The sequence below is a fragment of the Cavia porcellus genome, unplaced genomic scaffold (genome assembly GCF_034190915.1).
Source record: "Cavia porcellus strain 051 isolate PalLab524CR breed Dunkin Hartley unplaced genomic scaffold, mCavPor4.1 scaffold_11, whole genome shotgun sequence".
Classification (NCBI taxonomy): Eukaryota; Metazoa; Chordata; class Mammalia; order Rodentia; family Caviidae; genus Cavia; species Cavia porcellus.
In genome coordinates, this window is record NW_026947494.1 from 49,266,620 (window position 1) to 49,290,072 (window position 23,453).

General features: G+C 39.5%; 1 protein-coding gene across 1 annotated transcript; it reads left to right on the forward strand.

The window, feature by feature from the left end:
* Nucleotides 1–5,361: 5,361 nt before the first annotated feature.
* On the forward strand, nt 5,362–23,149 carry LOC106025006 (general transcription factor IIH subunit 2-like). The gene is given in 14 exon segments (XM_063257885.1): nt 5,362–5,417; nt 6,543–6,620; nt 8,603–8,654; nt 8,971–9,025; nt 10,620–10,725; nt 12,124–12,214; nt 12,965–13,052; nt 13,502–13,609; nt 14,468–14,531; nt 15,632–15,735; nt 16,484–16,543; nt 16,546–16,585; nt 19,402–19,441; nt 21,493–23,149. Coding segments are annotated over 14 exon segments (1,062 nt in total). The 3' UTR covers nt 21,613–23,149.
* The last annotated feature ends 304 nt before the right edge of the window (nt 23,150–23,453 follow it).

The following is a 23,453-nucleotide window of genomic DNA, read 5'->3' on the forward strand; positions in this document are numbered from 1 at the left end:
ATATGCCGATGGGGAAGAAAGAAGTCCCAGTTTATGAAGCTCCTTTCTACTATCCCTCCTGGTCCTAAGGTCCTTTGCAGAGCCTCTGGAACTTCCCTGCCTCTCCACTTCCCAAGCCTGGAAATGTTAGTAACTCCACCGTGTTAGGCATATCAGCTTGCCCAAAGTAAACTGATGTGATGCCCCCACCAACCTCAAAGGTGCACTACACCCTTAAAGCTGCGCAGCTAAAACCTCTGGTTCTTCTTTCATAATACACAGCCACCCTATTCACAAGATTTAGAGTAAAACCACCTCACCATCTGCACTGCTTTCAGCTGCCACATGCTCGTCTTGGAGTCCCCCTATCCACACCGAGGTGCTTCTGCCTCAGGGCCTTTGCACTCCCAGCCCCTCTGTCTCCACAGCTCTTTCCCCAGGTAGGAGTGTGGTGAACATTTTACTTCACTGGACTATGGCTTGCCTGCTGTCCTGAAGACTTCCTCCAACCACCTTTATTTTGAACTGCAACCCTTTCCTTCTCCAATCTTAATTTCTCTCAGCAGCACCATCCTTACAGAGCATAGTGGGCACAGTGCGCTCTTCTGGATCACTGTCCCTAACGCGCAATTCCAAGTCCAAAGTGTTTTTCTGGTTAGATTTCATTGCTGTTTCCTCAGTGGCTCCAGAGGTTTCAAGCGCAAAGTCGGAGCTTAATAAATCCTGTGAGCTGAACAGGCGCAGTCAGCCTCTTTCGTTGAAATCTTTTAGAAATCAAATCAGTCTCCTCCAACCGGCCCCAGCGGAGCGCGCTACCACTGCACGGCCGACTCAGCTGGCCCCGCCGCTCCCCTGCCTGCACCCTGCTCTGGCAGCTGCTGTCCGCAGCAGCCGGAACGTTTCTGCCAGGCTGCAGCGCTCTGCGGAAGAGCTTCAGCGGCGCGCTTCTAGGCGGGCGGCGCTTCCGGCGGAGAGTCGTTCCCGTCGGGCCGGTGAGTCCGCTGGTGCAGCTGGGGTGTGCCCTGGCCCGGCGGCGGGAGGTTGGGCGAGACGCCTGGGAGGCTGTCGGGCGGAGGACCGGCCGACTTGGCCTGGCTGGCCCAGTAGGGAAGGACTGTGGCAGGGAGCGCGGAAGGTGGCGAAGGACGCGCAGGGCCGCGAACGCGGACGTGGTTCCGCCTGGGTCCAGCGCGAGGACTGGAATGGTGGTCGGGGTGCGAGCCCTCTTCTGGGCTGGCTCTGTGGCAGCGGTTGAGTTGCCCAACCCGGAGCCCTGAGTTCGCACTTGGCGGGCAGGCCCAGGGCTCACTTGCCTGTTTTATCAGCAAATGCCTCCATGAGGGCGGTGCTGGTTGCAGCTCAGGTTTCGATCTCGTCCAACAAAATAACTGAACACTATGTGTCCTTTTTTTTTGTTTTTGTTTTTGATGTGCAGGATAAATACTGAAAATAGAACAGTGTTTAGTCACTGTATATTATGTTACCATGTGCGGAATAGCACAGATGTTAAAATTATTGTCATTTGTAGTTTTTCAGGTTGTTACAGCAGATCACCAAATTTCCTGAAAGAAATTAATTTCTTACAAAGACAGTGTGTGGTTTGTTAGTTCAGTGGAAAATGTTCGGAATTTTAGCTAATAACATCTGGTTATAAGGTGTCACAAAAAATGATACCTTAGCAGTAGTCTCCAACTTATCAGTGGATTTTAATTACACAAGTGCATTTATAGGTCGCCTCTTTAAAGTATTTTCTATAAAAGCATGATAGAAATGGAGGGTAAAATATCGGTTATGATCCTTATCTATATATACAGAGTCTGCTAAAAGTACGTGTACACATGTAAGGAAGAGAAAAACTTGTAAGTTAGCTGTGGTGGCGCACACATCTTAATCCCAGCGTTCTGGAGGCTGAAGCAGGAGGATCATTGCAAGTTCCAGACCAACCTGGGCTACAAAGGGAGCTGGAGACTAGCCTGAACTGCATAGTGAGACCTTGTCTCAAAAAGACAAAGGCAAAACAACAACAAAAAGAACCCTTGGTGAGGTTCAAGCTAGCCTTGGAAACACTTTACAAAGTCTTTACAAAGTGCTACAGCCCAGGCTGGTCTCAGATTTGCAACCATCCGCCTACTTTAAGCTTTCCAAGTGCTGGGATTACAGAAGTGTGCTAGGGCGCCCAGCTCTAAGAGGCAGATTCTTTAAAAAAAAAAAAAAAAAGTGTTCCAAAAGCTGCACCTGGTGCCAACTAACTATGGTGCTTTGGAGGCTGAGGCAGGAAAACTATTTGATGGCAGGAGTTTGAGACCAGACTGGGAAACATAGCAGGTCCTTTTATGAAAAATAAAGCAAAACAAAACAAATAAAATAAGGCCACAAAAAAAAAAAAAACCCTCTTGGTTGAATATTTTATTAATAGTTAATTTATTGAGGCATCATAAGATTAATACGTTACCTTTGGTCTCTACAGTTGGAACAAGTACTCAAAGTGGTGCTTATTAGTTTCCTAACATTTGTTAGTACATTGAACTGCTGCTGCATGGGTCACCTTGGTCGCTAAGACTGCTGCCCATGCATTTTCAATTTCTTCTCTAAGGGCCCGCAGTGTAGTGGGTTAGTGTAGCATTGTAGTGTCCTGCGATACAGGACATCCTTTAGGGTCCTCCACAGATAAAGTATTAAAATACTGATACAAATTTTTCTAAAATTTGTGTACCTTTTTTTGGCAGATTTTCTCTGTATATATTTATTTCAAGGCTAATCATTACCGAGCAGGTAGAGGAAGATCTTAATTGATATACAATTACCTTAGGTAGGCAGACAGGGGCACTTAGAGAAAATCTTTTATTCTTGGTGAATTGATAAGTCTTCCTGGGTAATTAGGGAAGATTCTGGAGGAGCAGGGATAACACCCTTATATGTAAGAGTCATAGTCATTGAGACACAGAGGCAAAGAAGGATGAGACCAGGTGGGGTTCTATTGACTCAATTTAGGATCAGCCACTCCTCCAGCTCAGGGCTGGAGACAGCGATCAACATAGGTCAGTCCCAAAAGCCAAGTGTAGTAGTGCACCCCTGGAGTCCAAGCACTGGGGGGACTGAGGCAGGAGGATTGCCACAAGTTTGAGGCCAGCCTGGAGTGTATAGTGAATTCAAGGCCAGCCTGAACTATGTAGTGAGACTGTCTCAACACACATGCAAACATTGGTCGGTCACAGTATTTTCCTTAACAACTCCATATTTTTGGCAAATTTCTGTAAACTTATCCTTGAATTCTGAAACCACACTTAGTCCTTGATCAACTTCCTGTTGACATTCTTGAAATGAAAATCTAGTCAGTATAAACTGTGTCAAACGTACTAAATACATTTGTCATACTGAACAGTTTCAGTACATTTTCCATTTACAATTGTATGGAATTTAAAGGGTAAGGAAGATTTTGCCAAGGGATAGGTGTTTTCTTCTGTTTTTTCCTCTTAGTCAAAGGCCCCTAGGCTGCAATACAACTCTGGAATCTAACCTCATATACATATAGTGAAATTACAGTGGTCAGGCACTCCTCCTTATTGCCATGTTATCTAGCAAGTAAAGACCTAAGAAGGTAGAGTAGCCTGTGGAAAACAGTTCGTCCTGACTAAAAAGCTGTCTTTATCCATGCCAGGGACAGGGTATATGACTCTCATCTTGGGTTGGGCCAGGAGACACCCCTGGGGAGGGTGGAGGTTGGGTGTGGTAGAGATGTATATTATTTGGTTCATGGGCTTTTTCTACCACCAATTTTGGTATTTTTGTTTTTTGGTTTCTTGGTTTGGTTTGTTTTTTTATGTAGTTCAGACTGACTTTGGACTCTCTAAATAGCCCAGATTGGCCTCAAATTTGTGGTGATCTTCCTGCCTCAGCCCCTGGGATTACAGGTATACATCACCACACCTGGCTATTTATTTTTATTCTTTTGACTTATGATATTTAAGCATTTAGCCATTTATAAATGATGTTTCATTCTTTAAACCTTGATAATAAAATTCACACCTACAGTCAGGTGAGGTGGCACACACCTGTAATCCCAGCACTTGGGAGGCCAAGGCAGAAGGATCAGCATGAATTTAAGGCCAGCCTGGGCTACATAATGGGACCCTGCCTCAAAACAAAAAATTCCAGCCTACACAAAGGTGGAGAGAGAACATAAGAATCATCAGATACTTACCAATTGTGGTAACTGTCACTTGTGGATAACATTTCAGCTACACCTGTATGACTCCCATAATTCTGTATTCTTGTTTTGTGATGTCCATAAAGTATTTTTTGTTCTTTAATATTGTAAAAAGGTGTTTATTTGTATCGGAATCATGTTTGTTCATAAATATTCATATTTGTGTATTTTCACTAACAACAATTTGTTTTTTCTCTTTTTTTGGTGCTAGGGATCAAATTCATGACTTTGCGGGGTGTGGTAGCACACTCCCTCCGGTAATCCCAGCACTCAGGAGACTGAGGGAGGTGAATTGTTAAAAGTTCAAGACCAGCCTGGACTACAAAGTGAGCCCAAACAGCCTGAACCAAGTAGCGAGACCCTGTCTCCAAAAAAGACAGGACAGAAAAACAAAACAAAAAACTCATGACCTCGTACTTGCCCAAGCATGGGCTGTGCCAGTGAGCTGTATCTCTGGCCCTAACAAAATGATTGAGTAAACTACAAAGAATAAGATGTACTTACATTTGGGGCTGGGGATTTAGCTCAGTGGCATATGCGCCTGCCTTGCAAGTGTGTGATCGTGAGTTCGATTCCTGGTACCAATAAAAAAGAAAAAGACAAAAAAAAAAAAAAAGATGTGCTTACATTCTTATTTTTCTTCTTCTGGTTCTAGGGGTTAAATCCAGGGCCTTTTGCATGTTAGGCAAGTGCTTTTGAGCTATAGCCACAGCTGTTCTTTTGAATTTTATTTTGAGACAGTTTTGCTTAATTGCCCACCCTGGCTTTGAGCTTGAAAGCCTTCTACCTCATCCTCCAGAGTAGTTTGTGATACAGTATGCACTGCCATACCCATCAGTGGTTTTTTTGGTTGGTTGGTTGGTTGGTTTTGGTATTGGGGGTTGAACTCATGACCTTGCCCCTGCCAGGCAGGCACTTATGCCACTGAGCTGTATCCCCAGCCCATTTTTGGTTTTTGAGACATGCTCTGTCTTTGTAGTTCAGGCTGGCCTTGAACTCACTGCAGTCCTCCTGCCTCAGACTCCTGAGTGCTGGGTTTCCAGGTGTGTGCCACCATGGCTGCCCCCAACCCCCATTTAACTTTTAAATAAGTGGAAGCATTTTGTACAGACATGTTTAGAACATTCATAGTCTTATGGCTTTTAGAGTGCTGAATAATACATACTTTTTAAAATATGGATGAAGAACCAGAAAGAACTAAGCGATGGGAAGGAGGCTATGAGAGAACTTGGTAAGTAAGGCATTAAGCCCTCTTTTTTCTTTTAGATATTATCTCTTTTTAAAAAATTGCCCACTTCCAGTGTGTAGTTCAGTGACTGTTTTTAGAAAATTTACTCTCATAAGCCAGAAAATTTCCTATCATAAGCCATTGTCTTTTTGAGACAGGGTTTCACTATGCAGTTCAGGCTGACCTTGAGCTCCCTTTGGAGCCCAGGCTGATCGGGAACTCACAGTCCTGCCTCAGCCTCCTGAGACCTGGGATTACAGGCATGTGGCACCATAAATCAGTCTTTTTTTCCTCCTATAAACCAGTTTTAAGAACACTTTAACTACTCCAATGACCACTTATTTAATGGCTACTTACATTTAATTCCATTTTCACTGCTTGTAGACACCCACTAATTTATGTTGTTTATTATAGATTTTCCCTTTCTATTTCCCATAATCATATAATATGTGGTGCGTTGGGCTGGGGATTTGGCTCAGCAGCCTAAGTGTCTGTCTGACAAGCGCTAGGTTGTGAGTTCGATCCCTGGTACCAAAAAAAACTGGTGTGTTGTATCTGGCATTCACTTAATATACTACTTCAAGGCTCTTCTATGTTGTAGAGTATGTCAGTGCTTTGTTTCTTTTTTTCCCTTTTCTTTGAGATGGGATCTTACTGTGTGGTCAGGCTGATCTTGAGCTCACAGTCTTTCTGCCGCAGTAGCTCTTCAGTAGCTGAATTGGTTCCCTGCGAGATGACGGGGATGAGTACTGGGGATTATACCTGGGGATCTTTACCATTGAGCTATATTCACTGCACTTTTCATTTTTTTATTTTGAGTTAATGTGTAGGTTGCTCAGGCTGGCCTTGAACTTCTGATCCTCCTGCATCAGCCTCCCAAGTAGCTCGGATTATAAGCATGTGCCACCACACCAAGCTTGTTTTTTTTTTTTTTAATACTTTTTTTTTCTTTATATTGTTAGGACACATTTTTGTTTTATCAGTTCAGCAGCTGATGGACATTTAGGTTGTTTACAGTTTTCACAATTACATAGAATCATACTGTGAACACACATGTACAAATATCTATCCACCTCTTTATTTCTTGGGTTATTTTTAGCTTATATTTTAAACCGTTATTACTTACAGGGAAATTCTTAAAGAAGATGAATCTGGCTCAGTTAAAGCTATCATAGAAGACATTCTTTTCAAGGCAAAGAGAAAAAGGTCAGTAAATTCTTCCTAAGTTTGTCATGAAAGGAAATTGTGTCCCTGAACCTTTTTGCCCACCTGTAACTATCTTAGAACTTCATTTCCTTTTGTGTTTCAGAGAAAATGGCTCGTCCTTGTCTGAGTAGGCAGAAAGAACTGGTACTATCATACCTTACCTCAGTAGGGAAATGGGTTTCAGGAATTATATGCAATCTCTATAATTATGTGTATCCCAAAAGTTAATAATTGACTTCACTAAAAAAATGCATATTATTTAGCAAGTTGTATTGACTTTTTGGGTAGCATATGATATTCCATTAAAATGCTTGTATAATTTTAACAGTATTTGAACACCGTGGACAAGTTCGACTTGGAATGGTATGTTATCTTTTTTCTTTTACTGGTACAGAACTAGTTTGGATTACAGAAACATTCTGGCTCTACAGAATGAACAATAATAAAGCAACAAACTTTTTAAAAGAATATATTAAAAGCTATGTTCAGAACATGTGAATATTGAATGTGGTTTTACTTCTTGGTGAAAGATGTAACCGGAGATTATTCCCTTTCTTTTTGGTAGATGCGCCACCTTTATGTGGTGATAGACGGATCTTGGACAATGGAGGACCAAGATTTAAAGCCTAATAGACTGACATGTACATTAAAGGTACAGAAAGATCACTTAAAAGTCATTTACATGTGTCCCAAATGCAGGAGGGACAGTGGGCTCTGGAAAAAAGTGCAGGAAAACTTTTTTCTAGTTGATCTAAGTGACAGCTAAGAGATACGCTACGAGGAAATAGTACAAGGATATAATAAGCCTCACCTGCTAACTATGTAAGTCTGATTTCCGCCTTGCTGTCCCAAGTCAGGGTCTTGTTTTGTCACTTGTCCCTTTCCTTCACTGAATCTTCATTCTCCGTTCACTTCCTTGAATCTGTCTTCTCGGCTTACAGACATATCCATAGTCGTCCTAACTCATGAAGCCCAGTCCTCCATCTTCCTGTTCTCCCTTCCCTGTCCTCAGTGGGTCTTTCCTTCTTTCAATTATTTTTGTTTTGTTTTTCTCTTTGAGTTGGGACCTTGGCTGGCATTGAACTTCTGGCCACATAAGAGGGCCCCCTGCCTCAAATTTTTGTTTTTGTTTTTTTGTTCTTTATTGTACTGAGAATCAAATTTAGGACCTCATATTTACCAGGCAGCTGCTGTACCACACTAAGCTAAATCCCCAGCCCTTTTTCTTTCTTCTTCTACTTTTTTTTTGTTCTGTTTTTTTTTTTTTTTTTTTTTTGGTACTGGGAATTGGACTCATGACCTTGCACTTGCCACACACAGCTGCTGTGCTGCTGAGCTGTATCCCCAGCCCCTGCCTCAATTTGCTAAGCCGTTGGAATTGGAAGGTGTTTGCCATTGTGCTTACTTCTGATTCATTCAAGTTGGGCATGGTGGGAAATGCCTATAATCCCAGCTGGAGGCTGAAGCAGGAGGTACAAGTTTGAGCCCAGCCTGGACCACTCAGTGATTTAGCAAGTCCCTGTCTCAAAATAAATAAAAAGGGTATGGGATGTAGCTTGGTACCAAGGTCTTGGATTCAGTCTTCAATACCATAAAGCAAAATCAAATCTAAAAAAATCTGGGTCATTATTGTTTTATCACCTGCTATTTCAAATATAGTTTTTACTATTTAATATTTTTGCAACTAAACATTTTCTTGAAAATCTGTAAGTTTAAATATCTTATGGGAGTTTGAAGGAATGAAGCCTTCCTGTATGCTTTTTGGGTGAAATAACTTAATAATGACATTTGGCCTGGGATTGTAGCTTAATGGTAGGTACTTCCCTAGCTTGTGCAGAGCCCTGGGTCCCATCCTTAGCAGCCCAAAAAGAAAAAGAAAAAAGAATATCACAAGGGATCCTTGATAAACAGGTTATTAAAGCATAGTTGTATGTATGGTTTTTTGCCCTTGTGTAATATTTCTTTTTGTTCTCTTTAAACAGTTGTTGGGAGTACTTTGTAGAAGAGTATTTTGATCAAAATCCTATCAGTCAGGTATGTAGATAAATGATAGAATTCAGAATTGCATAACTATTTTGCTGCCAAATATACTGTAATTTGTTAAAAAATAGGATATACATTGTATCATTTGCTAAGTGATCTAGATTATATATTCTTTTTAGGTACATTTAGCAAAAAGCATAAAAGTTTAACAGTAGGTAAACTCAGCTAAATTTATTTGTTTAAAATACGAGGAAAAGTTTCTCGTGTGTTGCTTATTTCTTTTGTAGGCATACTAATTTATTTTACATAAATTTTATCAAGAGGAAGTAATTTGTCATATTAAATTAATGATCTTTTTTGTTTTGAGATTGGAATAATTGTAACTAAGAGTAAAAGAGCTGAGAAACTGACTGAACTCTCAGGTATGCGTTATATTACCTTTCCAGGACACAGGCACTTTGTCTTAATCACCCAGACATGTAACCCTGTTCTTAAGGGTGTTTCGTAAGTGAAATGAAGCCTTCCTGTATGCTTTTTAGGTGAAATAACTTAATAATGCCTGTTTTCCATTAAACTCTTGGAATTTAAGATTAACTGTTTTAAACTGAGTTCTGTACATGGTGAATAGTATTACTGTGAATGTGAATCTGTTTCTTTAAGATATGTACAGTCTTTAATATTTTCTGAAAATATTAAAATAATCTTATTGAAACCATTCATAAAATCCACTTAATCTTCAACTTGAGTTTTCAAAAAGTTAAACATTGAATTTAAAGAGCACATATATAAAACGGAATTGCAGCTTTTTTTTTTTTTTTTTTTTTTTGGACTGGGGATTGAACTCAGAACCTTGCAGGCAGGCACCTTGCCACTGACCTAAATCCCTGGCCTGAGTTATAGCTATTGTTAACTGAGTCCACTTTTCTATTCGCACAACATGAATTTTACCTCACATAACTGAATTTTACCTCATAAAAGATAATAATGGCTATTTTAATTTTCTTACCTATATATCCTGCTGCAAACTGACATCATTTAATTCCATTTTACTTTTTGTAAAATAGCTCTACCTTAAATCGATTTCTCCATCTTTGCAATGCATAAGTGAAGTGACACGCTGTGTTTATGAATAATTTTTCACTATGACTGTAAGGAATAAGAGGTTTATTTATATGGATTGATCCAAGAAACTCAGTTGCAAGAAAATATAACAGTTTCGGTTGGAAGTGTGGCTCTGGAAGGCCCCAGTTTGGGTTGGTCTCTAGCACTAGAGGTGGGGCCATAACTAGCTTTCAGCAGCTCACAATGACCTACCTCTATGCCCTCTGTGTTCGGTGCTGACACATGGGGTAGTTGTTTCTAAGCATCAGGCCTTGTCTGGCTTCAGCCTTTGGTCAGTTTCCTGTGAGATGAAAAGGTCTCTGATAGCAGCCTTATGCCTGCATGGCCCTTGTCCAGCTACACCCAGGTGCAGAGGGACTTTGGTTTTACCATCTGCCTACCCATGAGCCACCAGCACCACAGGATAGTGAGGATTTTGGGGATGTATTCCTGCACCCCGAGCAGAATGGAGGCAGGATGGCTGCTGGCTCAGCACAGTATGGGCCAAACAGGATAATTACATGATCGTGGCAGGAGCTGCCCCCTCCTGCCTTGACTTTTCCACTCCAAATGTAGAGGTCATATGTATGAAGATTAAAAATCCTCTGGAGCCAGATACGGTGGGCATGTCTATAATCATAGCTGCTTGGGAGGCTTAGGCAGGAGGATCTTGAGATCAAGACCAGCTTGGATTGCACAGAAAGGTCAAGACTGCATAGTGAGACAGTGAGACCTCAACACAAAATTGGCACTTTTTTTTTTTTTTAAATTAAGCATAGAAAAATTTATTGGGAAAATGGGTGGGGGGAATAGAAACAAGCGAGGTCCCAAATGGGTTGCCCAACATGTTCATATTGTATGTATGGTATTTTTTAATGGCATTTTATAAAAGCAAATTGCTCCATTTAATTTAAGGAAACCCAAGGACACACATAACATCTTTGAAGAAAGCTATTGATATGACCTGTCATGGAGAACCATCTCTTTATACTTCCTTAAGCATGGCCATGCAGACTCTAAAGTTAGTATTTTACATTTCTTACTGAAAGTTGGTTTAGAAGTTTTTAATAAATTAATTGAAATGAGAATATGTTAATTGAAGTTTCCATAAAGCCAGTTATAATAAAGTGGGTAAGTAGAGAACTAGCTGTGTGTGGCAGTGCGCATGTATACTTCCAGCACCCTGAGAGGCTGAGGCAGGAGGATTGCAAATTTGAGCCCAGGCTGGGCAGCTTAGCAAAGATCCTGTCTCACAGAAAGAGAGTCGGAGGTGGCGCTGAGGATATAGCTCAGTGTGAAGGGCCTGGGTTTATTTCTCAGGAGAGAGCTGCCAAAGGTTTAGGGATCACAAGTGGCATTTAGTGTAATATAATGAGTTGATTGTATCTTCACTGACATTTTTTAACCTGTTTGATAGTATATCTATAAATTAATAGTACACAGTTCCTGCAAGTCCAGCTGTGTGGGTTGTAGCAAACCCCAAAGAAAACTTTTACTTTTGAGATAGATAAGTACATAACAAAAATCATAAAAGCAAGCTCTTCAGTGTTATCTACAAATATTAAGTGGGGAGGATAATAATGAAACGTATAAATAACTGGTAAACTTGTTCCAAAAATGACAGAAATCCCTTTCTAGCATAGAAAGAGCTCACACAGCTTCACCCCTCATTGGGTCATCATTTAATTGTTACTGTTGTTAAACCACATGTACATACCTTAAAGCTGACCCTACTGTATAGTCCTGTTTCTCACTGTACACGTTCGACTTCATATGAAAGAAGCCTGTTGAACTATAAGCTTCGTAATGTCGGGGCTCAGTCAGTATCATTTATCATTCTTTCCCTAGAATTTGAGAGAACTTTCTGTGTATTTCCATGAATAAGTATGTAAAAAATACATAGCTCTTTTTTTTTCTGTTTTTTTGTACTGGGGATCAAATTTACGACCTTGTACTTGCAAGGCAGGTGCTTATGCCATGGAGCTAAATCCTCAGCCCCTCTTTCAGTCTTTTTGAGACAGGGTCTCTCTGTGCAGTTCAGGCTAGCCTTGGGCTCACTTTGTAGCCCAGACTGGCCCCGAATTCACAGCAGTCCTCCTGCCTCAGCCTTCCAAGTGCTGAGATGACAGGTGTGCACCAACACACCTGGCTTTATAGCTCATTTTTTGAAAAATGAACATAAGGAGCACTTGCCTGTCATGCACGAGTCCTGAACTCTGTCTTCAGCACTGAAAAAGAGAAAAAAAAAATGTACATTGAAGTATTTAAAACATTCTCAATTCATTTCCCAGCAATGTTGAGACAAATGAGATATTCTATGGTCTGAATGTATAAACCTTGTATATTGTTCCTTATAGATACATTTTTGTGGGTATAATTTGCTATAACTTAATGAGAGTATATTTTATCTCTTCTTTAGACACATGCCTGGACACACAAGTAGAGAAGTCCTCATCATCTTTAGCAGTCTTACAACTTGTGATCCATCGAATATATATGATCTGATTAAGGTAGGACCGGTGCATCAAAAGTGATGGGGGCTGGGGATTTAGCTCAGCGGCATAAGCACCTGCCTTGAAAACAGGCAGTCATGAGTTCGATCCCCATATCGATAAAAAGGAAAAAGACAAAAAAAAAAAGAGTGAAGCTATAGCAGAGTCTGTGGCACATACCTCTAATCCCAGCATTCTGGGAGGCTGAGGCAGGAGGATTGCAAGTCAAGCTCAGCCTGGGCAACCTACTGATTTAGTGAGACACTGTCTCACAATTTTTTTGGCAGCATGGTGGCACAAGCCCGTAATCCCAGCACTCTGGAGGCTGAGACAGGAGGATTACCTTGAGTTTAAGGCTAGCCTGGGCTACATAGTGAGGTTAAACCCAACCTAAACTGTACAATGGGACTCTTGTCTCAAAAAAAAAAAAAAGGAAAGGGAAAGTGAAAGGGGATGAAAAAAGGAATTAAAATGTCTTATGTACAAGTACACTACCTAAAAATACAAACATTTTGCACTGTATTCATGTACTGATAAAATGATTTTTAAAATGCTATAAAAAATAAAACTTTTAAAAGGGCGCTGGGAATGTGGCTCAGTGGAGAGACCCTAGATTGAATCCCTGGGGCCCCCAAAAAACAAAAAAACCCAAAGTTAAAACACTAAAGAGAATTCTGTACTGTGTCCAGAGCATTATTTTTTCAAGTATATTAATTCTTAATTAAATACTTTTCTTCTTAATTCTTCTTTTTCTTGGATTTGATAAAGATCCTGAAAGCAGCTAAAATCAGAGTGTCCGTCGTTGGGCTGTGGGCAGAGGTTCGGGTTTGCGCTGCACTTGCTCGGGAAACTGGAGGTGTGTGTCTAGTGTGTTCACTCTATTCATAATCATCATGTAAGGATTCACTGACTAAGCTAGGCTGTCGTAAGCCACTGAATCTAAATTATTTCATATCCATAGTCTAGCATATGAAGCCATCTTAAATATATTTTGCATTGAGAAATCACCTCAAAGGGGAAGGAAATTTCAGTAATGTTTGTGTTTAGAGAAAGCATAACTGTTGAAAGGCTAGAAATTTTACTGTGTATAATACTTTCTAAAGATTTCATAATATGGCTTTTAATCAAATTGTAATTACTGTTCTTAGAGATACCAATTTAGAAATAAAGTTCTTAAAAATGACAATTTAACTAAAATCTTAATTTTGAAGATGTACATTTGTAGATGTTAAAGCTTTTACAGGACTATATAGAAATTTTAATGTGTTCTTACATGTGTAAAGCTGTTTGTTTGTTTCTTGTTAGGCATGTACCATGTGATTTTAGATGAAAGCCACTACAAAGAATTGCTAATGCATCATGTTAGTCCTCCTCCTGCCAGCTCAAGTTCTGAATGCTCCCTTATTTGTATGGGTATGTGTTTATTTTGTTATTTTAAAAATACATATTTTTATTCATATGAGGCTTTCTGTTTTCATTTACTTAAGTTACTTTAAAATTTGAGTTGGATTTTTTGGGGGCCATGTTTTATGTCACACACTGACTTAGGTAATGCCAACACTCTGGAAGCCTAAGGCAGGGGAATCGCACATTGGAGCCCAGCCTGAGGCAGCTTAATGACTTAGCAAGACCCTGTCACAAAATTTATAAAAAGGGATGAGGTTGTAGCTTAGTGTGAAGGCCCTGGGTTCATTTCCTATTACAACACACACCCAAAAAGACAGTGTTGTTATTAAATTAGAAGATATAGATATGCTGCATGTGGTGGTACACACCTATAATCCCAGCACTTGGGGCTGAGGCAAGAGGATCACTACAAGTTCATGACCTGCCCTCTCTACAAAGCAAGAGACCTCGCCTTGGAAAAAACAAAGCAAAAAGAAAGCCCCCAAAAAGAAAATATAGGCGACTGGGGGTTTAGCTCAGTGGCACAACTGCCTGCCTGGCAGGTATGAAGTTGTGAGTTCGATCTCCAGTACCAAAAAGAAAAGAAAATATAGGTAAGAACTTCAGAATCTGAGGTCATGTGTAGACCTATTTTTCCCTCATTCCTCTATTTTTTCTTTACAGTAGCGGGGTTTACAGTTAGTCTCAGATAGGATAATAAGCATACACATATATCTCCTAAGAGATGGAAAAACAACTGTTTGTTTGAAAACAGCCTTTGTACAACTTTGTTGGCTCTCTGGTAGAAACATTTTTAGGTTCCTACCCCTAGAATTGTGCTTTTTGCTTGGTAAGAGAAATTAATACTTTATCTTTTCTGTGAAGAATTTCCTCAGCACACCATTGCTGCTTTGTCTGATCAAGATGCAAAACCTTCTTTCAGCATGGCATAAGTAAAGACCAGTAATATTTTAGCACTTACAATTCATTGCTGTAAGTTATAAATTAAAAGATGGGCTTGAAATGTGGCTTGTAATTAAAAATTACCTTTTGACCTGGGTGTGATGGTACACATGTGTAAATGTAGCACTCTAGAGGCTGAGGCAGGAAGATCACTGTGAATTCAAGGCCAGCCTGAATTACAGTGAGACCCTGTCTCAAAAAAAAAAAAATTTTTTTTTTAGATAGCCATAAAAAGGAATGACTATATACAGTATATTTCTGCAGTAAGATCTTCAGGAAATGTCAGTAGAAGGAAGAGAGAAGGTGTGTAATTTGATGCCGTCTATCTAAAAAGAAGGAAGTGATGTGAGATGATTCAGTTGTGCTCAGAATAAAAACAATAGTAATGGATATAGGGAGTGAAAACTAAAGAGTGTGTTGGTGTTTAAGGAAAGGCAAAGTGATAGAACCTGGACTTATACTAAGTATGCCTTGTTTGAACTTCCGCACTTAATATTTTATATAATTAAAAAACAAAAAGAAAGTGATTTTTTCCAAGTCACAGGCAAGACTTCTGCCTCCTTCCATTAAAGGTATAAAAAGGACTACATTTACTGTTCTAGAGGAAATATGTCACACAGCCACGTGTGGTGGCACATGCCCGTAATCCTAGTGGGGAGGCTGAGGTAGGAAGATCAAAGAGTTCAAGGCCAGGCTGGGCAAGACCCTGTCTCAATAAACATTTTTTAAAAAAGAGGAAGAGGGAGGTATGTTGTCAGTTAAATGACACACATATTTTCAAATAAAATTTAAAATTTTTGAAATCCAGAGTTTAAAGTCAAGGAAACGTATTTTCTTTTTCTTTCTTTTTTTTGTCTTTTTTGAGATAGGGTCTCACTATGCAGTTCAGGCTGGTCTTGGGCTCACTTTGTAAACCAGGCTGGTCTCAAACGTGCAACAATTGCCTGCCTCAGCCTCCCAAGTGCTGGGATTACAGGAGTGCAACATATTTTCTTCAGTTTTTAATTTTTAATTTTTTTTTTTTTTTTTTTTTTACTTTTTACATCTTTATATACATCATCTTTCAAGTAATTTTTTTCCCCGCAGGCACCTGGATAGCAGTTCTGAACCGGGACTTACATTAGGAGGCTATTTCTGCCCACAGTGTCAGGCAAAGTACTGTGAGCTTCCTGTTGAATGTAAAATATGTGGTAAGAACCTGTTATTCATTGTTTAGTAAATTAATTTCAAATAATTTATTATCTATCATATTGGTAAAAATAAATGTTAAAAAATGTAAATGTTGAATTCCACCTAGGTTTCTGGGTATTTATGTGTCTGTGTATGTATTTATGTGTGTGTGTATGTGTGTGTGTGTGGTACTGAGGCTTGATCCCAGTACCCACTCTCTGCTCTGAGCTGCATCCCCAGCCCTTTTTATACTCGTGAGACAACGTCTCACTAAGTTGCCCAGGCTGGGCTCAAACTTGCAAAGTTTTTGGCTGAGCCTCCTGCAGTGTCGAATTACAGGTGTGTGTCATCAGGCCTGGTGTGGCTTTACTTTTTGCAAAGAGAAATAGGTTACTTTTTAAATTGAATGTCCAGTACTACATTTCCAAGAATAAACATAATGTATAAAGTCTAATTCATTTAGAAGTAAGCAAATAGGCCCAGAGAGGTAATATGTGAGGTGACAGAGCTTACTCACCCCTGGACACGCCTGTGGTCCAAGGAAACTGAGAACCGAGCAGCAACAGATGCCGCTCACTCTCCAGGGAAGGAGTTCAGCAGTGGAAGGGCTGGCAAGCCTGCAGCATGGCCTGGCTTCAGCCTCCAGTGCTGCAAAAAACAAAACTCCACTAAAAACACTTGCAAGTGCTTAGGCTGGGTTACAGATTTGGCTTCTTAGCTGTTGTCTCTATGAGGTGTGGATTAAATATGCTTCTGTTTGTATGTTAGGTCTTTCTTTGGTCTCAGCTCCCCACTTGGCGCGGTCGTATCATCATTTATTTCCCTTGGATGCTTTCAAGAAATTCCCCTAGAAGAATATAAAGGGGAAAGGTATGAGTTTTGATTTATTTATATCTCTTCATAATGGCGAGCTAATGTTTGAGTAGATTGTCACTGCCTTTTGAAAAATAGTTATTAACTTGAGTATGATTATTTCTGATATAGAAAATGAGACACAGCTGGGCATAGTGGTGCATACCTGTAACACAGCTGTAGAGACTGCTGAGGCAGGTGGATTGCAAGTTCAAGGAAAGCCTGACCAACTTAGATCCTGTCTCAAAATTTAACAAAAGGGAAAAAAGGCCTGGGGATGTGATTTGCGGTAGAATACCGGTGGGTTCAATCAGGGAGGATCCTTGTTTTTGAATGAAATAACTCATTATTGAACACATCTGTGTCTCCAGAACTTGTTGATTTCCTTGCTTTCACCTCTTCGTAGTGAGAGTGATGTACTGAAGCCAGGTATGATAGTTCATGCCATAATCCTAGCAATTAGGAGACTGAGGCACAAGGATCTTGGGTTCCATCCAGGCCAGTCTGGGTTAAATAGAAAGTCCTGACCCAAAAAACAAGAACGGAAAAATCATTTGGAAATCGTTTCATATAAGCACACTTAGAGGATTATTTTTCGAAATTGTGTATGTAGATATTACCATGTTTTATATAATCAGTTCTTTTTTTTTAAATTGGTACCAGGGACCACATGCTTGCAAGGCAGGAGCTTGTGCCACTGAGCTAAATCCCCAGCCCCAATCAGTTGGTATTATCAAATAATGTTAATAACTTTAACTTTGTATATGTATAAATGCCTGATAGATTCTTAGAGGTAGAATTGTTGAATCAAAAGTTATGTGAATTTTAAGGCAGCCATGGTGGTAAAAACCCGTATAATCCCAGCACTTGGAAGGCTGATGCAGGAGGATCACCATGAGTTAGAGGCCAACCTGGGCTACCTAGTAAGCTCCAGAGCAGCCTGGTCTACATAATGAGACCCTGCCTCAAAAAGGAAAAACAACAAGTGATTTAATAGATGCTGTAAAGATATCCTTTAAGGAGGTTTCATTTGTTGTTTGCTTAAACTTGAACAGTATTAGGATTATGAAATTTTTTTATATTGGCCAACTTTTAAAAAATCTTACTGTTTTAACTTGCATTTATTTATTTACTTATGATTGAGGTAGACAGATTTAAAGATAGAGCTGAAGAAATATTCCAGGAAGTAGAATACTTGGCATAAAATGAAGAACCCAATAAAGGTAAAAAACCAAAAAAATCCAAACTGGTAGATTTTTCAAGAATGTCCAGTATAGGAATATGTGAGAAAGAAAGAAAAGAGAAAATATAGAATAGGAGATCATCAAATAAATAGTTTAAGGAAGTTTTCTACTTCCTTAAACTATTGTACAAACTATTCCTTCTACTATTGAAGAATAGTATTTTCTTGGTCAAAAAGGACTGTCAAGTGGTTAATTTATTGAAAAAAAACCAGACCCACACTAAAGTACATAGCTGTATAATTTCCAAATACGTAGTGAAATACGAACCCTAAACATTTCCAGAGGAGAAAAATTAGGTCATGTCAAGGATCTGGGATTAAAATTGCTCAGCTTCTCATCAACAATATTGAATGCTAACAGAGAATTTCAGTGTTCAGACAGAAATATTATATATATATACATATATAATCAGAGTGAAAATATTACAGTTCAGCCAGGTGTGGTGGTGCATGCCTGTAATGCAGCAGGAGAACTGCTGTGAGTTCAAGGCCAGCCTGAGCTAGAGTGAGACCCTGTCTCAAAAAAAAAAAAGACTTACAGAGATGGATGAGCATGACATTAGTTTACATGTATGCACTGTTAGTCCAAGAAGTCTGAAGGAATTAAGTTCTCATCTTCCATGGCTGGAGGCTCAGAGCCAGTATTCACAGAGCAGGAGTTAGCACTTATATAAGCATAAGTAAATATCACAGTTACAAGTTTAGTTTAGTTTCGTTTCGTTTTTTTTAATTCCATGTTTGTGGATTTTTGAGACAGGGTATCACTCTATAACTCAGGCTGACCTTAAACTCACTGGCCCAAACTCACGGCAGTCCTCCGGCCTCAGTGTTGGGATTATAGGCATGCACCACCCCACTTGGCACAAGGTTAAAAGTTTTGAAAGTACCTCTGGGGAGCTGGGAATGAAATGGGAAGGAGCCAGGGAATTGCTGTTTTCAGTAATAAACAGAGAACTTTGTTTTTTTGAGAGTTCTGGGGTAGAATCAAGCCAGGGCCTCATATAATCGGCTTGCACTGCACTGCACCCCGAGTCCCAGGTCTTTATACTGCTCCTTGAAAGTGAGACTGCCAGCCTTGGGGGTGCACACCTGTAATCCCAGCACTCAGGAGACTGAGGAAGGAAGGTTGCCGCAAGTTTAAGGCCACCCTGAACTACCTTTAAGGAGGAGACACCCTATCTCAAAAACCAGCCAGAAAACAAACAAAAATTTGAAAAGAAAGAAAATAAAACCATTAGGCCCCCATTCTGTGTAAGAAGTTAACGTGTCTTCTCTTCATCTAGGATTGTATCTACTAGGTATAGGAGAGTTGAAAAATAGTTATTTTCTGTAGGGCTTAATTCTCTTCTAGAACCCCAATTAGAAAATATATGCATATTTAACCTTAATGAAAACAAAAACTACATTTTGGGCTGTCTTGAGCTGGCCAACATACTGTAGAATTTTAAGAAACTGTTGGCATTCTTAACTCTTTCTGCCAAAGTTTGGTATAGAAGTAATTAGTAAGGGATTCTAGTTACTCCAACTTGGTTACATCATTTTAACTAGTGAATTCTTTTTTAAAAAATGATTCTCAAACTTTCTTTTTCAGATTTTGTTATGGATGTCAGGGGCAACTGAAGGACCAACATGTGAGTCTTGACTTTCTAATAATAAGCTATGCATAAGAAAATAATACTATAATAAGTTTTCTGGAGGTTGTTGAAGACCAGGCTTATATCAGCTTATTTTCTATAAATAGTTATATACTAATTAGTAGACATAAAATGGGGGAAAAATAATCTAAATAGTAGTTTTGTAATTCTGCATTCTGATTTTGGTATGAAGACACTTAGTGCTTTGTCTTCTGTTTTTAAGCTAACTGCTTTTGTTTATTTAAAGTGTTGTGTTTTGCTTTTGTTACCAGGGGTAGAACCAGGGCCTAACCCACGCTAGGCAAGCACTCTACTACTGAGCTACAGCCCTGGCCCCATTGTGACTCCTTTGGAAGTTATCATTTAAGGTGGCCACAAATAAAAATTGTTAGTATTTGGAAGCATTTTTAAAATTTTTTAATACAGAGCCAGGCTAGTGGTGCCTGCCTGTAGTCCCAGCCAGTCAGGGGCATGACTGAGTTCACTGGGCCTGAGCCACACAGCGAGGCTCCATGTCAAGCAACCATGGCAGAGTTTAAAAAGAAGTTTTTGAAAGTAGTCAGTGCGATTATATAAAGTCATATAAATGCGAATGTCATGTCTATTTTTAATATTTAGTGACATTTCCATATTTAAAAATACAAAGTCTATCAAGTGTTAATTAGCAGTATTACTTGTTTGAGGCTAGCAGTGTAGCTCCGTGGTAAAGCTCATGCCCAGTATGTATTTTAAGATCCTGGGTTCAGTCACCAGCACCCCACAAAACAAAACAAAAATTGCTTGTTTATTCCACTTGAATGTTTCATAAAATAATTTTATTAAATTTTACTTTCCTTGAGACGAGGGGTATAGCTCAGTGGTAGAGAGCCTACTTAATGTGTATGATCCAAGGTTCAATCTCTAGAACATTTCTCTTTGACATCTGTAGTTTATCCTCACTAAAATCACTTTTTCAATTGTTTTACAGTTTTTTTGTTTTTTTGTACTGGGAATGAAACTCATGCTTGCCAGGCAGGTACTGTGTTGCCTAGCCATATCCCTAGCCCTTGTTTTATAGTTTCTAAGAACATAATCTAGCTGAGTGTGGTGGCTCATTCCTATAATATTAGCACTTAGAAGGCTGAGGCAGGAGGATCACCCAGAGTCAAAGGCCAGCCTGAACTACATAGTGAGATCTTCTCTAAAACAAAGCAAAACAAAACATCATCTTTACTTGTGTGTTAAGATATAGTGAGTTTTATCTCTAGTCAGAGGTATCCGTATATGCAATGCTGATAGAATTGTGAGCTTTTATTCTCTATGTGTAAGTTGACCTACTGCCTAATGGCTTAGTTGAAAGAGGAATATAATTTTTGCAGTTGTGAGGTTGTTCTCTTAAAAATAACTAAACCCAGGGCTGGAGATATAGCTCAGCAGGGCAGCACCTGCCTAGCAAGTTTGAGACCTTGAGTTCAATTCCTGGTGCCAAAAAAAAAGCCTCTTAAGAACTAAACCCATGTTAAATTTTTGTGCTTCTGTTTTTACTCGGATCTGTCTGATGACCACCTGTAAACATTCATACCTAGCACTGATTTGTGCTCACATGACTCCTCTATGTTGTTACTTAAATGAAGTAGCTGAGAATATGTTATAATAAATTGACTTTGGGGGGCTGGGGATTTAGCTCAGCGGCATAAGAACCGCTGATATAAGTTTCTGATATAAGAAACTTTTTTGTGGCTGGGTGTGTTGGTACACATCTGCAAGCAGGCGGTCGTGAGTTCAATCCCCGGTACTGATAAAAAATAAATAAATAAATAAATAAATAAATAGACTTTGAGGACTCAAATCAGTCATTTCTCCATTTCTAAGGATAGTTGGGGGGGCATAAATCACATCAGATTTAAAAATATATATGCAAGGTGGGTAGGGAAGCTTGCTTGCAATATAAATAGCAAAGCAACATAAATGTCTTCTAGCTGTGATCACTTAACTGTTTATTTTTTATTTTTTTCACTTAACTTTTAGACACTATCTTGGTTGATTCCTTTTTCTTCTTTCTGTTGCAGGTCTATGTTTGCACTGTGTGCCAGAATGTATTTTGTGTGGACTGTGATGTTTTTGTTCATGACTCTCTCCACTGTTGTCCTGGCTGCATTCATAAGATTCCAATTCCTTCAGGTATTTGATTCCAGTATGAGTACACATAATGTGTCAAAAAGAAATTTGTGTTGGGCACACCCATTATCCCAGCACTCAGGAGGTTGAGGCAGCAGGATCCTTGAGTTTGAGGCCAGCCAGGGTTACATAGCAAGTTCAAGGCCACCATGAACTACATAACAAGACTCTGTCTCAAAAAAAAGAAAAGATTTGAAACTATAAGGTGATTCTTTAGAAAAAGCTCCAATTAAAACATGAAGAACAGTTTAAGAGAAAAATCTGATATAAGAAACTTTTTTGTGGCCTGGGTGTGTTGGTACACACCTGGATTCCCAGCACTTGGGAAGCTGAGGCAGGAAGATAGCTGTGAGTTTGAGGCCACCCTGAGCTGCATAGTGAACTCAAGGACAGCCTGAACTACACAGCAAGAAAAAAAAAAAAAACTTTTTTTCACAAGACTATTAAGTCTTTGTTTCTTGTCACAAAAGGCCTAGAATTCATTAGTATTTTATTCAACGAATTTTGTATTATTTAGAGTCATGTGTTCAAAGTCCTTGTGCATTAGTATGTGCAAATTATAATTGAAGTACATTAAATGTTTGTGATTTATTTTAATTCATTAATTTAGTGTAAGAAGACATTAAGAACACATTGTAAGAGGTGGGAGTTAAGCTCAGAGGTGTAGGTTTCTGCTCGGCAAGGGTAAGATGGTGAGTTTCATTCCTGGTACCAAAACAACTAAACAAACAAAAAACACATTGTAAGATGGAAGTTATATAATAATTATGAAATGTTAACACATACGAAATAATGCACTGCTGCATCCTCCAGAGTGTTCTGTTTGGACTTAAAATATTTGGAGTTCAATTATAAAATCTGAAGTAAGTTCTCTGGCTGTGACCAACAGGAGGCTTTTAGGTTTAACACACCAACTCACAAGCCCACACCACCCTTGGCACCAGTTCACAAGAAAGAGATGAAAGAGAACCACAGCCTGGAGCAGGGCCACATCGCATACCCGCCATGGGGTCTGGACACAGCTTTGCAGGCAGGGGTCTCTTAACTGCGAGGCTGGCATCTTCCCTCTATGAAGTCACAGGGCTTCCATGCTTAAACAACAGTGGAATTCCAATGCCGTGGGAAAAGGTTTTGGCCTCTTTTATGCACTACACTGATTGCTTTTAAAATACCATACAGAATGCAGGATGTTGGATGCCACCATTTTGGTTGGTTGTTACCTGAGTCTTGCTTGTGTAGTTCAGGCAAATGAAACCAAAGTTGAGATATCTTCCTCTTTGAACCTCACTGAGTGTTTAATTATTGTCTTCCATTATTCTGCGCTGGGTCACTAGGGAAATTTAGCTGAGAAGATCTGTTTTTTTGTTTTTGTTTTGGCACCGGAGCTCGAACCTCATGATCAGGCATTTGCAAAGCAGATGCCTATGCCGCTGAGCTAAATCCCTAGCTCCCAAAATCTGTTTTTAGGTCCAGTGCAGCTGTGTTGTTGGTAGAACTCTTCAAGATGTGCCCTGTTGAGAGTGAATAAAGCTTCCATTCTGTAACAAAGGTGTGTACTGTGTATTTTATATCTGTAGACTTTAATCACCCTAGGTAGAATTTTACCATGAAGTTTATGATCTTATAAATAAGAATTCTTAGTGAAGGACATTATCAGTAATGATGATGTAATTCCATGCTAGAGATTTTATTTTTTAAAATTATTATTTTAAAAATTGGGGCTGGGGATTTAGTTCAGCAGCATAAATGCCTGCCTGGCAAGTGTAAGATTGTGAGTTTAATCCCCAGGGGTTGGGGAAATCAAACTCAGGACCTTGTGCTTGCCAGGCAGGTGTGTTGCTACTGAGCTATA